The sequence below is a fragment of the Erythrolamprus reginae genome, chromosome 6 (assembly GCF_031021105.1).
Source record: "Erythrolamprus reginae isolate rEryReg1 chromosome 6, rEryReg1.hap1, whole genome shotgun sequence".
In the NCBI taxonomy this organism is placed as follows: Eukaryota; Metazoa; Chordata; class Lepidosauria; order Squamata; family Dipsadidae; genus Erythrolamprus; species Erythrolamprus reginae.
The window spans coordinates 1,693,190-1,718,935 of record NC_091955.1 but is presented as its reverse complement, the minus strand read 5'-3'; the positions used below and the strand labels follow the sequence as shown (position 1 = coordinate 1,718,935).

General features: G+C 42.6%; 1 protein-coding gene across 4 annotated transcripts in view; it reads right to left on the bottom strand.

The window, feature by feature from the left end:
- FRMD4A (FERM domain containing 4A) overlaps window positions 1-25,746 on the bottom strand; it is a 263,028-nt gene that overhangs the window by 30,304 nt on the left and 206,978 nt on the right. For all 4 annotated transcript variants that reach the window (XM_070755051.1, XM_070755049.1, XM_070755050.1 and 1 more), the window contains exons 12-14: window positions 16,840-16,916; window positions 11,448-11,586; window positions 6,194-6,335 (exon numbers count right to left, since the gene is read on the bottom strand). In XM_070755051.1, the coding sequence (XP_070611152.1) occupies window positions 6,194-6,335; window positions 11,448-11,586; window positions 16,840-16,916 (358 nt within the window). The remainder of the gene's footprint in view (window positions 1-6,193; window positions 6,336-11,447; window positions 11,587-16,839; window positions 16,917-25,746) is intronic.

Below are 25,746 nucleotides of genomic sequence, written 5' to 3'. Positions count from 1 at the left end.
GACTGGAGTCAAGAAAGAAAAGAAGGAGGCAATAGCGGGAGAAATACGGAAGAAAGTTAGAATTATTAGCCTTTATTTAACTGAGCTCTGCCCAACTCTAGAAATAATAATAATAAAAAAGACTTTAGCCTTGCTAAAACTGATTCACTAAAATGGTAAACATTCCTGGCATTCAAATACACCAGCCATCTACAAACACATAGAGATAAACAAGATGTTTAGCATTAACTTAGATCAATGGGATACAATATGGAATAGAAACTATAAATTGACTATATTGGCATCCTATAAATTGTACAAAATGTATTATAGATGGCATCTTCCTTTGGTGAGATTGGCCAAAATGTATTCGAATTTTGTGCCAAATTGTTGGAGATGAAAATAAAATACATGATTGGTTGAGAGAAATTACAAAATAGTAAATAAATATAAAACCCAAAGCATTCTTATTAGGAATAATAGATCAGAGAATGGAGAAAAAATTATTGTTATATTATATTGCATATTTTAACTGCAGCCTGAATTGGTTTGGCACAAAATTGGAAACCAAAAAGATATCCCAAGTGAAAATATAGTAATTTGGAAAATTATGGAATGTGCAGAATTAGATATGATGACAATGAAATTAAAAAATAAAGAAGACTCGGAGTATTATGGAATTTGGGTTATTTTTGTATGTGTTATTTTTCATTTCTGTTTTTTTTCCTTTTGTGTGTATTGCGTGTAATGTATGTATTTTTGAATTGTTTTTAATGTATATAGCTTAATAAAAATTATTTTAAAAAAACAAATAAGCAAGATCTACACACTATTCCAAAGAGACAATCAAAAAGCTAAAAAGGAAGTAAAAAACCCAACAACACCTCCTTCCCAGCAACCAACATCCAGATATGGGGAGATTAACACAATCTTTTTATCTTACTCACAATGGAGCCGTAAATTAAATTTGTGTCCCTTTCCTTCATCATTTTCCTCCAAATCTCTAGGTTTTTAAATAAAATTAAACCCTACCTTCATGAATTTAATAACAATGATAATAGAGGTGTAGGGTTTGGATTTGCTTTTTTGACATCTATCAATCTTCTTTATTTTATTAATTTAATTTAACAGGAGGGAACATGACACGTCGTAGTGTGGGTGATCCTGAATGGAAATCAGAATTGGGGGGGGGGGGAATCTAATAAGTCACCAATAATAGGATTCCAACTTACCAAACAAGGGTCTGCTCAGGACAAAAGGAGGCAGCTAAGGTGAATGTTACCAATCTCTGGAATTCAATCAACAAAATACCACATTCCTAAGGGCACTTCCTGGGCTTCTCTTATCTTGTTTAAACAATCAAGTGTGTGTGTGTGTGTGTCAAAATAAACAAAGGGAAAGGCACTGATCAGTTTGCAAACAAACCACAGATTGTATGCAGCCCCCCTAAAGGAAAAGGGGGTGGAAAGACTTCCCTTGATAGGATCAAAGGGGAAGAAACTGGAATGCAGATTATTTTTGAGCTAACTGGTCAGTGATTAAGAGTAGGAATGGAAATAGCACGGGATAGGATAGAAGGCAGAAGAGAAGAGAAGAGAATGCAAAATAAAATAGAACAGAATGCAAAATAAAATAGAATATAATGCCGAATAGAACAGAATGCAGAATAGAACATGATGCAGAATAGAACAGAATGCAGAATAGAATAGAATGTATATTACAGAACAGAACAGAACCGAATAGGTTTATTGGTCAAGTGTGATTGGACATGCAATGAATTTGTCTGCAGTGCAGAAGCTCTTGGGTGTACACAGCAACAACCAAGTGATCCAAGGAGAAGCTTCGTCACTTCTGAAGAGTCTTCATTGATGAGAAGCAAAACCTTTTGAAAGAAAACCTTTTGAAGACACCTTTGGGACAAGCCTGACTTGGATGATTGAGAACCTCAATAGACATTGGTTGCAATGTTCATCTCTGAAAAACAACAACCCAGATCTGTGCTAGGATCTTCTACCCCCCCCCCCTGCCATCATATGACCAACACCAAAGATTTCCTGCCACCCAAAACCCACCAGCCAATCCTGGCAGGATACAGCTGATTGGAAGCAAACCCCTTCAATTCCCACCCCTGGAAGCAAAGGAGATGTTCCATATTTGGGTAGCTGCTCCATTGTCTGCTTTCCTCTCCCATCCAGGACAAGAGCCAGTTGCTAACATCTGGCCGTAACAGCTGGTGCCGCTTGCATCTGGACCCCACAGCCAACAACAGTCTTTCCTTTTCAGGAAACGTCTTCCAATGTGGACAACTTCCAACACCGAGCCAACTAACGGTGGGGCTTGTTGTATCCTAGTTCCCAAAAACGTTTCCAGAACGGCCTCGGTTGTGTTTCTCTCTCGGTTCAGCAAAACTGATTTCTCCCCATTTTCAAATAAACGTTTCAGTCATAGAAAGTTAAGGTTTGCATTTTAATGCTTTTTCCAAAGAACATTATGTGTCCAGCTTTCCTGGACACAGCATCACAATGGACTGAATAAAAACAAAATTGACTGGTGACCAAAGTTTATGGCCATTACTAATTCTCCCCAAAGAACACACTGTTCTTTCCCTTTAAATTATATCTCGCGGAGATCAAATATAACGCTTAGTTTTCTTCCTACTGATACCCAATCGTATATTTTCTAGGCTGAGGATCTTACTCGGGCACCAGAGGGAATCTCAGAATTTTAATTGAAACCAGAGGAGGAGATTTCCAAATAAGGAAGTTAGTGGTTAAACAAGAAACACATTCTCTAAACTTCTGGCAGGCATCTTGTCAGCAGTATAATATTCGCTTTGGTGGCTGGTGGCTACTGCTGCTTTCAACTGACCAGCACCTCAGAAATATGAACATAGATGCAGATATTTATTTATAGAAACCTAGAAGACTGACAGCAGAAAAAGACCTCATGGTCCATCTAGTCTGCCCTGTATTTTATCTTAGGATGGAAAGTAAAGTTGAGTAGAGTAGCGTAAAGTAAAATAAAAGTAAAATAAAGTAAAAGTAAAGTAAAGTAGAATAGAGTAAAGTAAAGTTAAAGTAAAGTAAAATTAGAGTAGAGTAAAATAAAAGTAAAGTTAAAGTAAAGTAAAATTAGAGTAGAGTAAAATAAAAGTAAAGTAAAAGTAAAGTAAAGCAAAAGTAAAGTAAAGTAAAATTAAAGTAGAGTAGAGTAAAATAAAAGTAAAGTAAAAGTGAAGTAAAGTAAAAGTGAAGTTTGCCACCAAATTGCCAAGCTGGGGGCTCCAGCCCACACCTGCAGTTCTGAAGTTGCCCCTTGCAAAGAACAGAGTCCTTAGCTCTTGACTTGCTCTCTAGCGGAGACTTTTTTTTAGCCACTCTGGAAAATAAAACAGATTTCTCGCTGTTGCTCTGGACTATTTTTCCTTCCTCTGCTTTTGAGATGTTTGAGATGCACAAATAGGGATCTCGGAAGACTGCAGAACTTGAGCCAAGCTGCCACAAACACTGGAACACGGTCTAGTTTATTACCACCGCTGTGTAAACAGCCCACAACTCCTCTCTTTCCTCCGTGCAAAGGGCCATTTCAACCGCACGCACTACCACAACAATTGCCCTTATACGGATGGCAACTTGGACGTAGTAAATCCTCCTTCAGTGCTCGGAGGGCTTAAATAACAAGCTCTGGGCTTATCTCGAAGGCGAAAAGAGTTTGATTCCAGTTGGTTTTGATCCTTGCTTGGAACCCTTGGCCAAAAAGGAATTCTTCACCAGTTTCCTAATCTCTCCTCTTCTTACGCTGGACCGTCCAAAGCTACTCACTCTCAACTCACAAATGAAGGCCCATTATCGGTATAGAATTTCGCTAAATTGCTTTTCAACTCTCAATATTTGGACTGAGGGTAGAATCACACCGTTCGACAAACCATGGTTTAATTCAAGAAACTGATGGGGAGACTCTAGATTCCACATCGGTTTCTTGAATTAAACCATGGGTTGTTAGAGTCTAGAAAGAGTGCAGAGAAGAGCAACCAAGATGATAAGAGGACTGGAGGCTAAAACGTATGAAGAACGGTTGCAGGAACTGGGCCTGGCTGGTTTAATGAAAAGAAGGACCAGGGGAGACATGATAGCAGCCTTCCAATCTCTCAGGGGTTGCCCCAAAAAAGAAGGAGTCAAGCTATTCTCCAAAGCCCCTGAGGGTAGAACAAGAAGCGATGGGTGGAAACTAAACAAGGAGAGAAACAACTTAGAACTAAGGAGAAATTTCCTGACAATTGGAACAATTAATCCATGGAACAGCCCACCTCCAGAAGTTGTGAACGCCCCAACACTGGAAGTTTTTAAGAAGATGTTGGACAACCAAAGAGTATAGGGTTTCTTGTCTAAGGGTTGGACTAGAAGACCTCTAAGGTCCCTTCCAATTCTGTTATTCTGTCACAAAGCCTCTGTCTTCTGCCTTTTCCTCCTCCTCCTTCTTCCTATTCCCTGGTATCTTCCAATTTAAGTCCCATCAGAGAAGTCACACTCCATACTGCTGATGCAGTAGCCTACAAACTCACATTTGAGCCGCCCCAAAAGTGCCATTTCTGAGTTTCTGCTGTCTTAGACTAAGCAGACCCCCTCCGTTCGACAACCTCAGATCAATGTCGTCCCTCAGACCAACCCAAATTCTAGAAATCTCGTTGGGATAAAATTAGGGGAGACCCAGGTGTCTGCTACAAAAGGCAGGATATAAATAGCAACAGCACTTAGACTTATCTACCGCTTCCCAGTGCTTTGCAACCCTCTCTAAGCAGTTTACAGAGAGTCAGCATATTGCCCCCAATAATCTGGGTCCTCATTTGACCCACCGTGTAAGGAAGGAAGGGAGGGAAGGAAGGAGGGAGGGAGGAATAGTAATAGCATAGCAATAGCATTCAGACTTATATACAGCTTCCCAGTGCTTTGCAACCCTCTCTAAGCAGTTTACAGAGAGTCAGCATATTGCCCCCAATAATCTGGGTCCTCATTTGACCCACTTTGGAAGGAAGGAAGGAAGGAAGGAAGGAAGGAAGGAAGGAAGGAAGGAAGGAAGGAAGGAAGGAAGGAAGGAATAGCAATAACACTTAGACTTATATACCTCTTCCTAGTGCTTTTACAGCCCCCTCTAAGCAGTTTACAGAATCAGCCTCTTGCCCCCAACAATCTGGGTCCTCATTTGACCCTCCTCGGAAGGATGGGAGGCTGAGTCAACCTGGAGCCTACTGAGATTCGATCTGCCAAACTGCTGGCAGCCGGTAAGCAGCAGAAGTAGCTTGCAGTGCTGCACTCTAACCACTGCGCCACCAAGGCTCTATAATAATTAATAATTCAACCATCAAAAAGAAAGACATTAAGTTGGACTTCAAAACCTTCTTTGTGGCCAACACAGCTACATTTGCGTTATACAGCAGGTAAAATCCACAACGCCTTTGTCGGAAGAGGGATCCGGGGATCCCCCTATGCTCTCAAACCTCTCAGTACCGATAAGATAATCTGCATTTTCCATCATGATACTACACCAAAAAAGAGTTGGACGGGATTTGGTCACCATAGCAATACAAATTAGACATGCTTACCGCTTCACAGTGCTTTACAGGGTCAACCTCTTGCCCCCCAACTATCTGGGTCCTCATTTACCAACCGTGGAAGGACGGAAGTTTGAGTCAACCTTGAGCCACTCAGGATCGAACTCTTGGCAGTGGGCAGAGTTTAGCCTGCAATTCTACCTTCTCACCACCATGTCATCAAAGTTTTATTACAGTCAATTCATTGTTGGCTTCCTACTTGGATGGGGGGAGGATGGCGCACCAGTAGCGGAAACAGACTTGTGCGTACAGTTCCAGGTGACCAATGGGTGGGCAGGTGTGTCGGAGCGAGATTTGCCTTCTGCGCATGCGCAGGCAGCAAAATCTTGCAAGATGATGCGCACATGATATTTCGGAAATTTTTGACGATATTTTGCTTCCGCGCATGTTCAGAAATGGCCGAAATCTCACGTGCCCGTGTGTCTTCTCATGATATTTGCTTCCTGCACATGTGCAGAAGCCAATCTCGCTCTGAGGCGCCCACCCGCTGGTCACCTGGAGCTATGCGTGCATCAGCACCGGTGAGGGTAAGTTGGAACCCCCGACTGAGTCAATTCCTGGGCATTTTTGTTTTTAAGTTGAAGAACCAACGGAAAAAGGACTTACCCGATGACAAAAGGCTTCCGCTGCTGCCGCTGATAATCTTCCCTTTGCTGCCCATGTTGGCTAGTTTAGAGGTCTTCAGCGTTCCGGTTTCCGTCAAGTCGATGGCGATTTCGCTCAGGCTTCGGGTGGCGTGGATTTTGGACTGAGAAGAAAGGAAACAAAGACATCCGTGACCAGGAAACCCCAACCTTCTCTTGGATAGTTCCTTCCGCGAATCATCAGAAGGTTTCAGCGCCAGTATCTTATCACCCGTACACGACAATTTGTCAAAAGGAGGAAGAATCTCACACTCCCCCCCCCCCAAAATAACTAGAGAGGGTATTCTGTAGGACCCTGGGGCTAAATACAGGAGAGGTTGAAAGACTTGAGGTGATTAAATCATGATGACGGTGTTGACAAGATCATCAGTTCCACGTTCCAAGGATTACACTTCCAAAATCACGTGAACATCTAAGTTTGGCAGTGACAGAGTAGAATAGAATAGAAAATATGGAATGGAATGGAATAGAATTCAGAACTAGGATAGAATAGAACAGAATAGAATAGAGTAGGGCAGATAGAATATAGACTAGAGAATAGAACAGAAAATATGGAATGGAATAGAATTTAGAACTAGGATAGAATAGAATAGAGTAGGGTAGGGTAGAGTAGAATATAGACTAGAGAATAGAATAGAACAGAAAGTATGGAATGGAATATAATAGAATAGAATTCAGAACTAGAATAGAATAAAATAGAATATTTATTTATTTTTTAACGAGAGAAACAAAACAGATGTTTCTTATTCTCCCTACAGCTTCGGGTCCTGCACGGTTGACTTGGCTGATGCCATTGTTCATTATTTTGCTCTCTTCGGTGTGGAACGAGAAACGGGATCCGAGGCCCACCACTCAGAAGTGAGGCCTTCCCTCTCCCCAGCTCGGATAAGGGATCGGGAGGGTCACCCTTCAGAGAATCCATTCACTCCTGCCGTGGAAAAGGTGAGGGCTGCCTCCGTTGCCAAAACCTCCCTCGCTTCCTGCTTTGGCCATTCATCTTCGCCTGACAAGGAATCCCCGGGGATCAGAGGGGGGAGATTTCCTGCCACGCGGGTTGGGACTCTGACCTCCAGGAGAGAAAGCTGCTTACTTGGGTTTAAAGGAGAAAGGGAAAGCATTCTGGGCATTAATAATGGAAGGAAGGAAGGAAGAAAGAAAGAGAAAGAAAGAAGAGAGAGACATGGGTGGCCAATAAATGCTATATATAAAAGAAAGAAAGAAAGAAAGAAAGAAAGAAAGAAAAGAGAGAGAGACATGAGTGGCCAATAAATGTTATATATAAAAGAAAGAAAGAAAGAAAAGAGAGAGAGACATGAGTGGCCAATCAAGTTTATATAAGAAAGAAAGAGAAAGAAAGAAAGAAAGAAAGAAGGGAGAGAAAGAGATGGGTGACCAATAAATTTTATGTAAGGAAAGAAGGAAGGAAGGGAGTAAGATGGGTGGCCAATAAAATTTATATAAGAAAGAAAGAAAGAGAAAAAAGGGGAAAAAGAAAGAAAAAAGAAAGAAAACAAGAAAGAAGGAGAAAGAAGGGAGAGAAAGAGATGGGTGGCCAATAAATTTTATAGAAGGAAGGAAGGAAGGAAGGAAGGAAGGAAGGAAGGAAGGAAGGAAGGAAGGAAGAAAAAAGAAAGAAAGGTTCAAATGCAGCCCAGGAATTGAAGCCAACAACTGAACAATAAGGACTGCTATTTTCCACTGGGGTGTACACATGTACACGCCAGCAATGCAGAGTTGCGCACGCATCATACTGCTAGTGGTGGTGACTCCATCCTGTACGATATACGTGTTATAACGGAATCCAAAGGCAACTGAATTTTAAGAACTATTTCTAACAGCTTCCGATTTATGAACATAGAAACATAGAAGTCTGACGGCAGAAAAAGACCTCATGGTCCATCTAGTCTGCCCTTATACTATTTCCTGTATTTTATCTTAGGATGGATCTATGTTTATCCCAGGCATGTTTAAATTCAGTTACTGTGGATTTATCAGTACCATAGCCGTTGGTGTTTAAATCAGCCATAAATAATTATGGCTGTGATAATTACTTAGGTTCTTTGTTACAGTGAAAATTCTCTCAATTCCTGCTGAATATACAGTCATACCTCGTCTTACGAACCTAATTGGTTCCAGGGGGAGGCATAGTTCCCTCTAAGCTGAGCAGGTGAGCAATCGCTCACTTAAAAATCATCATCAACTCAGAGTTTTCCAAACCTGCCCAGAAGCCGAGAGGGAAATTTTATTATTATTTCTGTGTCGCCCAGTCCCGAAGGGACTGCCGCTCAGACACTATACTTTTCCGCCCACCCCAAAAATTTTTTAGAGAGAACACTGGGGGGAGGTTCGTAAGACGAAAGGTTCGTAAGATGAAACATTGTTTCCCATAGGAAACAATGTAAAGTCAATTAATCCGTGCAACCCAAAAAAAACCCGCAAAAAAACCCGCTGCCGCCCGGCTGTCACCTTTTAAAACAGCCTGGGGGCTTCTCAGCGACCTCCCAAACACCGAACGCCAAACCCGAACTTCCGGGTTCGGGAGGCCGCCGAGAAGCCCCCAGGCTGTTTTAAAAGGTCACAGCCGGGCTGGGGGGCTTCCCGAACCCCGAACTTTTGCCGAACTTCCGGGTTCGGGGGGTTGCTGGGAAGCCCCCCAGCTCGACTGTCACCTTTTAAAACAGCCGCGCGGCTTCCCAGCAGTCTCCGAACGCCGGTTCGTAACTCGAAAAAAGTTCGTAAGAAGAGGCAAAAATTTTCTGAACCCCGGGTTCGTATCACGAGTTGTTCGTAAGACGAGGGGTTCGTATCTTGAGGTACCACTATATATATCTATAGTGGTTTATTTTGCTTGGGCTAAACAAATGCCAACATTCCAGGTCTGAATTCTGAAGCCCAGCTTTGATGAAAAGAGCCACTCAAAAGGAAGAAGGCCCTTCCTTCCCACGTGGATTGATTCATGATTAGCCGCATGGCAAGGATTTCAATTACTTTTCAGGGCCAAATGCTTCCCTTCAACATGGGGTCGCCTATAAATCTCATTGTCCCTGTGGTTCCAGACTTCTCTCATTCAAAAAACATGTAAACTATTTAAAGCAATTATTCCCCAAGTCTGCCCAGTCTCCTTCTGAAGGGTTGCATTAAAAAAAGGAAAGAGCGTTCTGCTCAACTTTCCAAAATGTATCCAAATATATCACCAAAATGCTGGAAATGTCAAAAGAAAACCGGAACCTACTACCATACATGATGGACTTGCCCAATGGCCAAAAAGTTTTGGACTAAAATCAAAAGTCTCTTAGAACAAATAACTAACTTACAAATTCCATTAAAACCAGAGTTACACATGCTCAGAATTATTAGGCAAAAAATATCAAAAGAGGACAGATACCTAACAATACACATAATTACTGCGGCCAGAATCACATTTGTGCAAACTTGGAAATTAAGTAATATTCCATCAACCTTAAATATAATAAATAAAATCTATGAAATTGCTGAAATGAACAAAATGACAATGGAAATTCGACAAAAGGACAACACAGAATTCTACCAGACGTGGAATAGATGGTATAATTGGGTTGACCAAAAAAAATATTTAAAATTTTAAATATTTACATTACAGTCAAATATGTTATTCTCTAGCAATCTTGTTATTCTTTATTATTCCTTTATTATAAAATACTGGATATAAGTGTGAAATTAACACGGCCAAGACTCATGTAAATGAATACAGAAAATAAAAGTTTGAAAGCTGTAGTAGCAATGCCAACATGTAGGTTGGCAAATTTATGTTTTTTCTTTCTTTCTTTCTTGTCTTTGTTCTGTATTTGTCTTGTCTTCTTTTTAATGTCAATAATTAATAAAGATATTTAAAAAATAAAAAAGAGCTTCCAGGCAGCTTTAGTTTAAAAACCCACACAGGATTCCTAGTCCTCATTGTGTGCATGCTTCCGGATGGATTTTCCATACTTAAAAGTTAAAGTTAAAAAACATGAAGGTTTTATCTCCAATAAGAAAAAAACCCCTTATAACGGGCAATTCTTATCTAAAACTCATACTGTATTTCCAAGTTAGCTTCTCCGAATATATGATCTCATTGTATAAGCGGACTACTCCAACTGGGAAATAAGAGACCATGAAATCCTTGGTTTACAAGCACTTATTTAGGGACCATTCACTTAACAGTTGCAGCCGGAAGGACATTAAACGGGACAAAACTCAACAAACTGTCTCACTGAATGACAGAAATTTGGGGCTCAGCTGGGATCCGTAAACCGAGGACGACCTTGTAACAATTTGAAAGAAAAACTGCACAGAGTAAAATAGAGGCTGCAAGAAACTAAATAATAAAATCCCACACTCGTTTTAAATTGTATTATCTAATTTTGACAGCCACAAGTGAAGTTGCTGTTCATGTTATCCAGAAAAAAATAAGTACCGATGAAAAATAAAAACTATATATGGATATGGAAGCACCCGGTATAATAATAACAACACATGTTAAATCACAGCAATTCCATTGAAGATAAAGGGCACATGGGTTACGATAACAATGCTTCCACATAACCATTACTGTTGTAGGCAATAATAATAATAATAATAATAATAATAATAATAATAATAGTAGTAGTAGTAGTAGTAGTAGTAGTAGTAGTAGTAATTTATTAGATTTGTATGCTGCTCCTCTCCGAAGTCTCACAACAACATAAACAGTGTACAAATCCAATTTTAAAAATACAGTTTAAAACCCTTATAATAAATTAATCACACAATCCAATCAAACCATACACCAACCTTGACAATTGGGGTGTGTATGTTAATTTCCCCTTGCCTGGCGGCAGAGATGAGTTTTTAATGACTTACGAAAGGCGAGGAGGGTGGGGGCAGTCCTAATCTCTGGGGGGAGTTGATTCCAGAGGGCCGGGGCTGCCACAGAGAAGGCTCTTCCCCTGGGTCTCGCCAGATGACATTGTTTGGTTGACGGGACCCAGAGAAGGCCGACTCTGTGGGACCTAATAACATTCAAAACACAATTTTTTAAAAAATAAAATCCATGCAGGGTGGGAACCAGGGGATGGAAGTCCATTGTGGAAAATTACCAGATTTAAAAACAACAATAACACAACACATTTAGGGTGTCACAACTATGAGGATTAAACACCATCACACAAAAGTCTACACTGAGCCGTCCTCTTCCCTCGTCCGCTTCCTGTCCTTACCTTGCTCTGCTTCCTGTCCAGGTAAAACTGGTGTTGACTGATGGCCATAGCCCAGATGGACTTGATCAAGGCGGGACAGGCATACCAAGTGTGCACCGCAATTCCACTATGGCCGAAAGTCCTCCTGGTCACCGATGCCCTAGAAGGACAGAAGAAGGGCGGCGTCAACGAGAGAAAGCGACCCGTCGAGTCTTTCTTATGGTCGGAGGGACAGCATTCCCCAAACTTTCCATGTTGGTGGCCCCGTACGGGGTGGGGAGGGGTCTTGTGTGAGGGGCAGGGGAGACACTCGCGCGAGTTGAGCTGTGCATGCGTGCGCCCGCCACTGTGTTTTATGCATGTATGTGCTCCAGCCCACCTCTCATGCGGTGGGGGTTGTGGCTACTGCTGCTATTGGGGCACTGTGTGCGCAGCTTCGGATCTCTGGCATGCGCGCAAAGGTGTCTCAGTGAGAGTTTGCTTCTGGGCATGCACAGGAAGCAAAATCTCACGACGGGACATGAATGCGTGCGAGATTTTGGCAATTTTTTTTGCTTCTGCTCATGCACAGAAGCAAAAAAACCACCAAAATCTCTCTCACTCTCATATCCACTCATGAGATTTTGTTTCCTGCGCATGCCCAGAAGCGAAATCTCAATGGGATACATACATGTGCACGCCATAGACCCAAAATAGTGCACACAGCTCCAGTTTTACTACCGGTTGCAAATAGGCCACGACCCAGTAGTGGGCTGCAGGTGCCCAGGTTGGGGACCCCTGCTTGCTATTATAGTCAGTACAAAAATTACATTTAGCGACCGATCCACATTACGACGGCACTGACAAAAAGCGACTTAAGACCGTTTTCCACACTTCCGACCACTGTGGTATCCTCGTGGTCACAGGGTCAAAATTCAGACGCTCGGCAACTCACTCGTATTTATGATGCTCGCCGTGTCCTGGGGTCATGTCAACGGAGAAGTCAGATTCACTTAATGACCGTGCGACTGACTTAATGACTGCACTTAACAACGGAGACAACGAATGGGGCAAAACTCCCTTCACGGCTGTTTCATCCCGCAACTGAAATGTTAGGCTCAATTGTGCTCATAAATGGAAGATTAACAATATTGAACTTGTTTTACATGTATAATTTTATTTATCATTTTTTTTCTTTAACATCCATAAATGTTTGGTGAACAGTCATGTGCGGAAGGGAAAAAAAATCACCGAAATCTCTCACACACACACGCATGTCCCCTTGTGGAATGTTGCTTCCTTCTTGCTCTCACCCAAGTCTTGTGGTTCTCAACTTGGGGGTCGGGACCCCTTTTGGGGTCGAACGACCGTTTCACAGGGGTTGCCTGAGACAAATTTCCCCTAGTGTGAGGAACTACAGGCACACACACACACACCCGGGCCTATACAATTTATGTATGGTATGTTTGTGTGTATGTCTGCTTTAATAATGGTTTTTTAAATATTTTTTAAATTTATTAGATTTGTTATGAATTGTTTTATTGTATGCTGTGAGCCGCCCCGAGTCTACGGAGAGGGGCGGCATACAAATCTAATAAATAAAATAAATAAAATAAAAATAAAGCTTCTATTCTGGCGCCTTGGAACATATTTTTACAATCCGACCAATCAGGTGTTTACAGTGGGGGCGTCCCTCTGACCTTCCTGCCAATCAGCTTCAAGCTCTGTTGGGAGAATTGGGGCTAGTCTTATGGTTGGGGGTCACCACAACCTAAGGAACTATATTAAGGGGTGGTGGCATTAGAAAGGTTGAGAGCCGCTGATGTAGGTGGAAATACTTTGCTACGGATAATGTTAAAAACAGACCTTTCCTAAAACCAGCCTGGTTGCAATGGCTTGGCTTCCAACTCGCAGCCCTTGAGCAATTCCATCTTAAAATACCTTCCCTTTTTTTTGGCAAAAAGCCTAGAATCTGAATTATGTTCCTGCTGGATCCAGATTTCCTAATTGGCAGTTTACACCCTGGCTAATCTTTTTTTCTTTTCAAATTATTAGATTAATTACATCAACACGTCCTATGTTGATATGAGTATAATCTGGTCTCCTTAGAAAGCAAGGCGGAAACTTAAAATTCTGCACAATTAAATGTCTTCTTGACACCGAACATTTTGATATTTCCCTTCCCCCCCCCCCTCCTAGGATCATCGAAATGACATGGACAAGTCCAATATTCTAAGTACAGGGGGTGGACAAACAAATGGAAACACTCGACCTTTTGGCATCCTAATGTTTGAACATGTTCAAATCAATCAAAACTTGACATATTTTATGTGTTTTTTATTCTGTTATTTGATATGATTTTTTAAACTACCTTTTTTTAAAACAGAAATTTAAGGAAATTGGTTATAAACTTCTAGAAATGGCAGAGCTCTCAGACTTTCAAAGAGGCCCAATTGTTGGTGCTCGAATGGCAGGCGCTAGTGTCACAGAAAGTGCCCGAATGTTTGGCGTCTCAAGAGGTCATGTCTCAAAAGTCATGACCGCTTTTGAAAGAGAAGGGAAAACGTCCTCAGCCAAGCACAGGTCTGGTCGAAAGTCGAAGTTGTCTGAGAGAGACCGTTCAGACTCTAAAGTAAATTGTTAGAGCGGATCGCAAGACCTAAAGCTCCTAAAATCACCGCAGAGCTCAATAGACACGTACAGAACTCAGTTTCCACAAAAACTGTTCAAAGGGAGCTTCACAAATCTGGATTCCAAATCTGGATTTTCAAGGTGTTTCCATTCCCTGTAGCTTCCTGAATGCTCTGGAGTGTGAAAAACAGCACGGTGGGACAACCGGAAGTCTGTTTTTTTGAACTTCCGGTTTGCCCGTTGGGCGTTTTTTGGCACTCTGGGGCTTCAGGAAGCTTCCCTGAAGCCTCCGGAGGGAGACACGGCCTTTTGCCCAAGGCCAAAAACCAGCTGGATAGAGCACGCCTGTGCGCTGGAAGCGACATAGGGCAAGGCCTCGCGTGCCCTCCGATAGGGCTCCGTTTGCCGCCTGTGCCACGCGTTCCGCAGGTTCGCCATCATGGGCCTAAGTCATCGCAGGGAGCCAAGTTTGCAGAAAGTCCCTCGGCCTTTTCTCTCTGCTTACTCATTTCACCGGGACGGATTGCAGACAGGAAAGTTTTTTCGCCTGGACTCTGGCCAAGCGCAACATTGAGCAGGAACAGAGAGCTTAGTCATAACGAGAATGGAATTAAAAGTGCACGGGATACACAACCATTGCTTCCCGCCTGAGTTTTCATCCCCAGCCTGCTGCAGAAACTTGGGGTGCCCCTGCCTCCCCCACTTCACACAAGCAGCTGTGAAACGCATTATATATTGACAACCAGCAAAGAACACAAAGCTGCAAAAAAAAAAAAAAGGCGCTTAATATAATGACTCTTTTCTTTGGGCTGGAAAACAAAAGGAAACGTTCTGGTTGCCAACAGCTTCTCAGATTTTATGCTTATGCACCTACTTTGCACCAAGGTGGATCTCTCTAGTATGAGCAGGCTTTCCAACTGGGAAATGAGAGACCACAAAATCCTTGGTTTACAACTACTCATTTAGTTCGAAGTTACACTGGAAAAACAACCTTGTGTTACTAGCTTAACAACTGCAGTGATTCACTTAACAGTTGCAGCCGGAAGGACATTAAAGAAGACAAAACTCAACAAACTCTCTCGTTGAATGACAGAAATTTGGAGCTCAGTTGGGATCCATAAACCGAGGACGACCTTGTAACCATTTGAGAGAAAGTGCACAAAAACAGAGGCTGCAAAAAACTAAACAATAAAACCCCACACCCATTTTTATTGTATTATCTAATTTTGACAGCCACAAGTGGAGTTGCTGTTTATGTTATCGGAAGAAAAATTAAGTACCGATGAAAAATAAAAGCTAGCACGGATATAAAAACGCACACGGTATAATAATAATAATAATAACACATGTTATATCAGAGCAATTCCATTGAAGCTAAAGGTCACATGGTTTACGATAATAACGCTTCCACATCACCATTACTGTTGGAGGCAATAACATTCAAAATGCAATTGAAAAAAAATATCTATGCAGGGTGGGAACCAGGGGATGGAAGCCACTTGTGGAAAATTACCAGATTTAAAAACAACAACAACACAACACATTTAGGGTGTTATAACTATCCGGACTAAAAACTGTCTTGGCCCAATGAATAGAGGGAAGGAGAAAGGGGAGACAAGGAGGAAGAAAGTAGGAAGAAGGGATGAAGGCTGAATAGAATAGAATTCTTGATTGGCCAAGTGTGATTGGACACACAAGGAATTTGTCTTGGGTGCAGATGCTCATGTAAAAGAAAAGATACATTTGTCAAGAATCATAAGGTACAACACTTAAGGATTGTCATAGGGGTCAAATAAGCAATGAGGAAACAATAGTAATAATTTTAAGAATACAAGCAACAAGCTACAGTCATACAGTCATAAGTGGGAGGAGATGGGTGATAGGAATGATGAGAAAAAACTACTAGCAATAGTAGTGCAGACTTAGTAAATAGTTTGACAGTGTTGAGAGAATTATTTGTTTAGCAGAGTGATGGCGAGTGTTGGGTTAGATAATAAGTGTTGAAAAAAAGGTGCAAAATAAGATATCGGTTTATTGAAATATTGAACATGTATATTTTATTCATACATTTTAAGGCATATGTGTGATAAGAATGGAATTTGTGGGGGAGAAATAAAAAAAACCCTCTTTAAAAATAAAATAAAATAAAACTCGTCTTGGTCATCGCTCCAGCAAGAAAAATGATCCCACAATTAATTAATTAATATGTCACCCAACTCCCGAAGGATTCTTGCAAGAAGAAAAAACGACATCTAAAGAAAGACAATTGCAAACAATTTTTTAAAAACCCTTAATACAACCAACCCTCTTTTCTGTTTGCAGCAGGGAGTATCCAAGATTGCATGGACATTCTTCGCAAAAGAGTTAAATACCCCCCCCCCCAATTATCTGATCTAACCCGGGATTATCGTCCACGCTGCAGGCTTTTTGTCCCGGAATAAACTCCAAGCGCGGCAGCCAATTCCCCAAAGATTTAAGAGGTGGCTTTGATTAAAAAGGTCCATTTGCAACCGGGCGCCCGCGAGCCCCCGCTGGAGGTGAGTGGGCTTTTCCCCGACCCCCCCCCCCCAAACTCTTCCTTTCTCCCTCTCGGACTGCACCCATCGGGGCTGATTTCTCGGGTGGGCGGGCGAGGAAAGAGGCGCAAAAGCGCCCTCCGCGCGTCTCCAATTCCCGTGCGTAAAAGGCGCAAGGTTTCCATCTCTCCACGGGTGGGTGGCTGGTCGAGGCGACTCCCCCTGCTAAAGCGGCCGCCCCATCGCCTTCCCGGCCGTTGCCGCCTCCCCACCCGCTTCCTCCTTACCTGCGTGGGTCATGCACCTCCACGGAGAACTTCTTCTCGCGGAAATAGAGGTTCTCCAGCTGGCGCCATTGGAAGATCTGAGGAGGAAAGGAAGCGAAGGCGCGGGGCTGAGCCGCCCTTGTCCTGCCCTGCCCCGGCTGCGGAGAGGCGGGCAGAGCCAGGGAGGGGACGCCCCTTGGCTGGAGGGAGGGGGGGGGGCAGAGCCTCGTTCCCACGCGGGGCCAGCGCGCCTCCTTCCCCGCCTTCCTTGGCAAGCGCTCGCGGAGAGAAGGGGGCTTCGCTTCTCTCGCCTTTGCGCTCCGGTTTCAGGGACCGGACAGCTCCGGATCTTGCGCCCGCCCTGCCCACCCCACAACCTTCATTAGGTATTTTACTATGGGTATACCCACTAAAAGCCTCATTGTGTATTGGACAAAATCAATTAAAAAAAATATTAAAACCCGGTCCTATTTCCCTGTGTGGAGCCAGCCCAATTCCCCACCAGGAAGGAACCCAAGGAAGGCACATGGAGCGTTTTTCTCTGAGGCTTGTCTGAAATTATGATTATTATTTATTTATTTGTTATTTATTTATTTAATTGTTTGTTTGTCATACAAATATAGTATTGTAGTATGTTAAGTCATTCCGAGTCCGTGGAGAGGGGCGGCATACAAATCTAATAAATAAATAAATAAATAAGTAAGTAAATAAGTATAATTATAATTATTGATTGAGTGAAGGTTAACTGAATATTTTAATTTTTAGGATTTTTTAAAAAGTCTTTTAATTATTATTAATTGGATCAAATTGTTTTATTATGTATTCCTTGTTTGCTGTGAGCCACCCCGAATCCACGGAGAGGGGTGGCATACAAATCCAATAAATAGATAGATAGATAGATAGATAGATAGATAGATAGATAGATAGATAGATAGATAGATAGATAATAATTTATTAGATTTGTATGCCATCCATCTCCAAAGACTCGGAGCGGCTCACAGCATACAAAATACAAATCCAATGTTAAAAGCCAAAACAGTTTTAAAACCCTCAATTAAAAACAATCATAGAACCCAAACAAACCGTACATAAAACAGAGGGGCTGAGGGGAATCAATTTCCCCATGCCTGGCGACAAAGGTGGGTTTTTAAGAGTTTGCGAAAGGCAAGGAAGGTGGGGGCAATCTAATCTCCGGGGGGGGGGGAGTTGATTCCAGAGGGCCGGGGCCGCCACAGAGAAGGCTCTTCCCCTGGGTCCCGCCAGACGGCATTGTTTTGTTGATGGGATCCAGAGAAGGCCAACTCTGTGGGACCTAATCGGCCGCTGGGATTTGTGGGGCAGAAGAGACAGAAAAGATAAAAAGACATTAGGAGAAGAGGGTGCTTATGCACGCCCCCTTACAGACCTCTTAGAAAAGGGGGAGAGGTCTATTGTAGATAATGTAAGGTTGAGGATTTGGGGATTATTTGTCCAAACATGTACAGGATAGCAGGTATTGGTATGAACATAAACAAAAGGTAGGTAGTGCCTTCCAGGCATTGATCACTCTGTTGCTGAAGTCGTGTTTTCTGCAGTCGCGATGGAGTTTGAATCTTGACCTCACTTGGCGTCTTCCCTCCCGCTGCTGTTTTTGCATAGGGAAACTGGAAACTTTTGCAGATGCAATAAATACTCTTGCATGTTTCACATTCCAAAGAAAGAGAAGAGCCACCTTGGCGGTTAGATTAGATAAGGTTTTTTCTCTTCTGAACCGGCCGAGCAAGGCCAAAGCATCCTGGTGTTTTGGATTTTTTTTTCCTTTTTAATTTTTTTTAAAAAAAAAATCTTTATTGAATATATGTATAAAAAAAGACAAACAAGCATGCTACATGACCAACACACACACAAAACTGAACATACACAAATAATTAAAGACTCCAATTAATAACCCAAAATATTGACCCAGTTTGGGAAACTGAAAACCAACAATGGGGAAAAATTTGTAACACAATTTCTGTTGGGTTTGATTTTTGAGCTTTTTTTATAGTTAAAGGCTGGTTTCAAATCTGTAGTTAGTTTTCTTCCACCACATCAAGCTTTTCCTCTACACCTTATATTATTATTATTATTATTATTATTATTATTATTATTATTATTATTATTATTATTATTATTACTATTATTTATTAGATTTGTATTCTGCCCATCTCCGTAGACTATATATTATATATTATTATTATTAATAATAATAATAATTTAGATTTATATGCTGCCACTCTTCGAAGATTTGAGGCAGCATATGAATATAGATTAACTACAGTATATATAATATAGTTAATGAGGCAACATGAGCATCAAATGGCATTTTTGACATAGCCCTCTTGCTCACTTCCTGGAAACTCTTGGTGCAGCCAATGATGAGCTGGGTGAGTGGTTCCACCAAGATTTGAAGGTCATGGAGGCAGGGGATGTAGGTAGATGGGATGTACACAGGATGACTGACTATTGTTGGAGCATTAAGCGAGAAGGTCCACAGATTAAACACTCCAGAAAAAGCTCTAAGTGAAATTTTTTCCCTTAATATGTATAATTACCGTTCGATAAAAAAACAACTCTTTGTATGAACACAATTTAACTTGGGGTAACTATTATAGCCTTTGTATGGATAAAATTCGTCTTTGTAAACCGTATACACAATTTGTATGACTTTGGAGGGTATCCAATAGCTTAAAAAGTTGACGTGATAGACCAAAACTGTGGTTATTTTTGGATCCGGAGGCCCAAAATTAGTTGAAAACAAGTCACAGATTTAAGACAATTGCTCTTCCAGGACTAAGGAAGAAACCCAAAGGTGCTTTTTTTCAAGACTGTCTTGCTTTTCTTTGAAGGTCTTTCCCTTCTCATCCAAGGAGCTTCTTCGGTTCTGCCTGCGTGGTTCTTGAATGAGAAGCGAAACGTCTTCAAAGAAAAAATAAGGAAGTCCAGTTGCCTCTTGAAAAAGCACCTCTGGGACAACCGTGGATGATGGGGAATCTCCCTAGATGTAGAATAAAAAGTTGAGGTTTTCTTTTGCCTTGCAGAGAAATGCCCTCTTTTAAAGCTCCGGGTAATTGGAGGGTTTGCTGAGGTTTGCTCTTAATTTGCAGGACAAAGAAGCCACAATCTTCCACTGGGTAGTCACAAGCCAGTGGGGAAAAGAGCCTCTCTTTCTAGGCTATCATTAACAGATTCCCTTCTCTTTCCACAAAGCCCTGGAAAATATATATGTAGATCGTTGTGTAACATTTCCCCCCCCCCCGTGTAATATTTTGAAAAACCCGAACTCACAGCAATCTACATACATATACCCGTGAAAATCTACGAAAACAAACATAAAAAAATAAAGGGAACACTTAAAGACCACATGGCAGATATGAATGAATTAAATATTCTCATTGAATCCTTTGTTCTGTACAAAGTTGAATGCGCTGACAACAAAATGAAATTGATGGTCAATCAGTGTTGCTTCCTAAGTGGACAGTTGGATTTCACAGAAGTTTGATTGACTTGGAGTTATATTCTGCTGTTTAAATGTTCCCTTTATTTTTTTGAGCAGTGTATATACTGTATATGAGTGATTTTTTTTGTCAAGTATATATATACACTTAAACAACACAATATAAATCCAAGTCAATGAAACTTCTATGAAATCAAACTGTCCACTTAGGAAGCAACACTGATGGACAATCAATTTCACCTGCTGTTGTGCACATTCAACTTTGTACAGAACGAAGGATTCAGTGAGAATATTTCATTCATCCAGATCCAGGATGGGTTCTTTGAGGGTTTGTTTTTTTGAGCAGTATATATGGAACACACACACACACACACACGAAACACGTAGACAAGGCTGAGATTGAACCCTGCTTAGTGCATCTAAAGGCCGTTTTCCTACGATGCAGAAACCAAAGCCAATTTAACTGTGGAAGTTTAAAGAGGCAGAACTTGTTTTATGAGTAATGCTATTAAAACAGAGGTTTCTGAATTATTTTTCTGCAAGTTTTGGGTTTATTTGGGGTGTGTGTCTGTGTAATATAACAGGATTCAGTATGAGCTTAGACGTAGGAGACTGGAGGGTAAAATTAGGCGACTGGAAACTAAAACGCGTGAAAAATATCTACAGCTTCCTGTTGCACTTGTGTTGTTTTGCCCATGGCTCTAAAACCTTGTTTATTAGATATTTAATTACCTGAACTTTGATGTGTGGTATGCTAGAAAAGCCCTGCCCAAAGCATTTGTTTTATTTTGTATTTTTTTTCCAGCCCTAACTAGCTGCTACCAATCTTCCCAGCTCTTACCTTGCAGGCTCTTTCATTGTTACTCTCTGCAAAGAATGTTTTCCAAGCCCTTCGTCTTTACAGGTTTTTTTTTTTCATTGCTCTAACTTGCTCCAAATAAGTTTCTTTCCAGCCCTAATCAGGTGCTAACGATCTTCCCAGCTCTTACCGGCTTGCAAGCTCTTTCATTGTTACTCTCTGCAAAGAATGTTTTCCAAGCCCTAAGTGTTTGCAGGTTTTTTTTTCATGGTTCTAACTTGCTCCAAATGTTTCTTTCCAGCCCTAATCAGGTGCTAACGATCTTCCCAGCTCTTACCCACTTGCAAGCCCTCTCATTGTTACTCTCTGCAAAGAACGTTTTCCAAACCCTGGTCTTTGTAGGGTTTTGTTTTCATTGCTCTACTTGCCCTTAATGTTTCTTTCCAGGCGCTAATGATGTTCCCAGCTCTTACCGGCTTGCAAGATCTTTCATTCTTACTCTCTCCAAATAAAGTTTTTTTAAAGCCCTAACCAGGGGATCAAATAACGTGCTGACTAAGGACGCTAGCCAGATGAATACCTGCTTAGCAGATTCAAAACTAAGGTGCATCTTATATGTCTTATAAGATGCACCTTGTGTGTCTTCTACTCAGAAAAATACAGTATTAGGATTGTATTACTAAATTATTACTCATATCTCTGGCTTATCAGCTGGATATCTGCTAAAACTCCACGTTTCCTCTGTCTATGTGTCTCTTTGACCACTGAGAGATCACTCTGTCCACTCCTTCACAGAGAGATTCTCAGACAGAGATCTGAGATCACTTCCTCCCCCCAGCCATCGTATAAAATTAGACACTCAACCTGGATCAAGCCAACTCTCTGGGTTATACAAGCAGGAAGTGGTCGAGGGTTTCTTCTCTGGGACAACCTCTTTGGGCAGAAACAACAGTAGTGACTTTAGTTGTGGTTTCTCTGATGTGGCTGTTGTCCACCAGGACCACAACGAGAGAAGGACACAATGTCCTAAATTGTCGGAAAGCCCTTCGTAAACGCTTCGAGCTCCACCACACAGGGGGAAAGCAAGAGTTGGATCTTCTCTCTGGGTTGGTTGGTTGGTGTGCAAATCCTTCGGTTTGGGCTGTGGATGTAGTTCTGGATGAAGGCTAGGATCCAGAGTTTGGTAGATCTTTGAATCGTCTAATCCAAAGAGGGGTCCAGGTTATGTTAAAGCTTGGTTATGACCTGGAAAGCTCTACCGGACCAGATTGCCTCCGAGACCGCCTTCTGCTGCCTGAGTCCCAGCGACCAGTCATGTCCCACAGAGTCGGCCTTCTCCAGGTCCCGTCAACTAGACAATGTCGCTTGGCAGGGCCTAGGGGAAGAGCCTTCTCTGTGGTGGCTCCGGCCCTCTGGAATCAGCTCCCCCGGAGATTCCCAGTGCCCCCACCCTCCCTGCCTTCCGCAAGAGTCTTCTCAACTATGCCGCCAGGCTTGGGGCAATTAGACTCCAGCCCTCTGGACAATGAATGTTACATATGTTGTTGTTTGAGTGGGTATGATTGACTTTTTAATATAATTGGGGGATTTTAGATTAGTTTATTTAGTTTTAAATTAATTGGATTTAGGCCACTGTAGTGTATTGTTTTCTTTTTATATGTTGAAAGCCACCCCGAGTCTTTGGAGAGGGGTGGCATATAAATCCAATCAATCAATCAGTCAATCAATCCGAGGAACAACGGATGGAAGCTGACCAAGGAGAGATTCAACCTGGAAATAAGGAAGAACTTCCTGACAGTCAGAGCGATCAACCACTGGAACAGAGATTGCGAACTCCCCCAACTTTGGACATTTTCAAGAGGAGATTGGACTGTCATTTGGCTGGGGTGCTATAGGATTTCCTGCCTGGGCAGGGGGTTGGACTTGATGACCTACAGGGTCCCTTTCAACTCTAATTAATGGGTAGATAGATAGATAGATAGATAGATAGATAGATAGACAGACAGACAGACAGACAGACAGACAGACAGACAGACAGACAGATACAAGAGATAGATAGATGATAGATAGGTAGATAGATACATAGATAGATGATAGATAGGTAGATAGATACATAGATAGATGATAGATAGGTAGGTAGGTAGGTAGGTAGGTAGGCAGGCAGGCAGACACACAGACAGAGAGGAATAGATAGATAGATAGATAGATAGATAGATAGATAGATAGATAGATAGATAGATAGATAGATAGATAGATAGATAGCAAGTCTTGAGATCGGGCAAGGAGATTCTCTACCAAACTTCTGGTCAAACTTTTAGTCAAAACATAAAATAAAATAAAATAAAGTGAAATAAAAATAAAAATAAAGTAACATAAAATAAAAATGAAATAAAATAAATGTGGGGAGGTCCGACAAAGCGAAGGCCGATCCAGGGTGGCACCCTTTGTCCATCTAGTTTAAACAACCTGAATGTTCACGTTTGGCCAAGACAGGGCCGACTGGAAGCCAGTGAAAGAGCTCCCGCTAGTTCCCTAGGCAGGAGGGCTAATCACCTGCTCCTCTGTTGTTCTTCTGAGATAATCATTTGCTAAACGCTTGAACCCGGAGGCCAGGGGAGAGCTCTGGGAGCAGGGAAAGCTCTACTCTGTGCCGGACTGAAGAACCCTTCGTGAATTATTATCCAGGCATGCAGAGGGCCAATTCTGCTTCTTTAGAGAAGGTCCTGGGAACTTTTCTACGGTGCTGCAGAGGTTCTTTTCAGAAAAGACCTGGACTTCCTTGGTTCACACACCTCCCCCTTGAAAATGTTTCGCTTCTCACTCAAGAAGCTTCTTCAGTTCTGGATGAATTAGTGAGGAATGGAAGGATTTAGAGTCAAAGAGAAGGGACCGGTCGGGAACGGAAGAGGAGAAAAGACTAGATTGGAGAGGGGGGATGGGAAAAGGGAAGGGTAGAGCAGTGCAGGAGAGGAGAGAAGAGGGGGGGAAGAGGAGAGGAGAGAAGATTGGGGTACAGGAAAAAGGGAAGGAAAGGGAAGAGGAGAGGAGGAAAGGAAAGAAGAAAAGAGGAGAAGAGGGAAGGGAAGAGAAGAGGGAAAAAAGAGGAGAAGATATGAGAAGAGAGAGGGGAAGGGGAGTGGAGAGGAGATGAGATGAGAGGTGAAGAGATGAGGGAAGGGGTGGGAGGAGAGAAGGAAAGGGGAGAGGAGAAGAGATGAGAAGAGATGTGAAGAGAAGAGAAGAGAGAAGGGGAGAGGACACAAGAAGAGAGAAGGGAAAGGGAGAGGGGAGGAGAAGAGAAGAGAAGGAAAGGAGAGGGGAGAGGAGACGAGAAGAGAGAAGGGAAGGGGAAAGGAGAGGAGAGGAGGAGAGAAGGAAAGGGGAGAGGAGAAGAGATGAGAAGAGATGTGAAGAGAAGAGAAGAGAGAAGGAAAGGGGAGAGGACACAAGAAGAGAGAAGGGAAAGGGAGAGGGGAGGAGAAGAGATGAGAAGAGAAGGAAAGGAGAGGGGAGAGGAGGGGAGAGGAGAGAAGGGAAGGGGAAAGGAGAGGAGAGGAGGAGAGAAGGAAAGGGGAGAGGAGAAGAGATGAGAAGAGATGTGAAGAGAAGAGAAGAGAGAAGGAAAGGGGAGAGGACACAAGAAGAGAGAAGGGAAAGGGAGAGGGGAGGAGAAGAGATGAGAAGAGAAGGAAAGGAGAGGGGAGAGGAGGGGAGAGGAGAGAAGGGAAGGGGAAAGGAGAGGAGAGGAGGAGAGAAGGAAAGGGGAAAGGAGAGGAGAGGAGGAGAGAAGGAAAGGGGAGAGGAGAAGAGATGAGAAGAGATGTGAAGAGAAGAGAAGAGAGAAGGGGAGAGGAGACAAGAAGAGAGAAGGGAAAGGGAGAGGGGAGGAGAAGAGAAGAGAAGGAAAGGAGAGGGGAGAGGAGACAAGAAGAGAGAAGGGAAAGGGAGAGGGGAGGAGAAGAGATGAGAAGAGAAGGAAAGGAGAGGGGAGAGGAGGGGAGAGGAGAGGAGGGAAGGGGAAAGGAGAGGAGAGGAGGAGAGAAGGAAAGGGGAGAGGAGAAGAGATGAGAAGAGATGTGAAGAGAAGATAAGAGAGAAGGAAAGGGGAGAGGAGACAAGAAGAGAGAAGGGAAAGGGAGAGGGGAGGAGAAGAGAAGAGAAGGAAAGGAGAGGGGAGAGGAGACGAGAAGAGAGAAGGGAAGGGGAAAGGAGAGGAGAGGAGGAGAGAAGGAAAGGGGAGAGGAGAAGAGATGAGAAGAGATGTGAAGAGAAGATAAGAGAGAAGGAAAGGGGAGAGGACACAAGAAGAGAGAAGGGAAAGGGAGAGGGGAGGAGAAGAGATGAGAAGAGAAGGAAAGGAGAGGGGAGAGGAGGGGAGAGGAGAGAAGGGAAGGGGAAAGGAGAGGAGAGGAGGAGAGAAGGAAAGGGGAGAGGAGAAGAGATGAGAAGAGATGTGAAGAGAAGATAAGAGAGAAGGAAAGGGGAGAGGAGACAAGAAGAGAGAAGGGAAAGGGAGAGGGGAGGAGAAGAGATGAGAAGAGAAGGAAAGGAGAGGGGAGAGGAGGGGAGAGGAGAGGAGGGAAGGGGAAAGGAGAGGAGAGGAGGAGAGAAGGAAAGGGGAGAGGAGAAGAGATGAGAAGAGATGTGAAGAGAA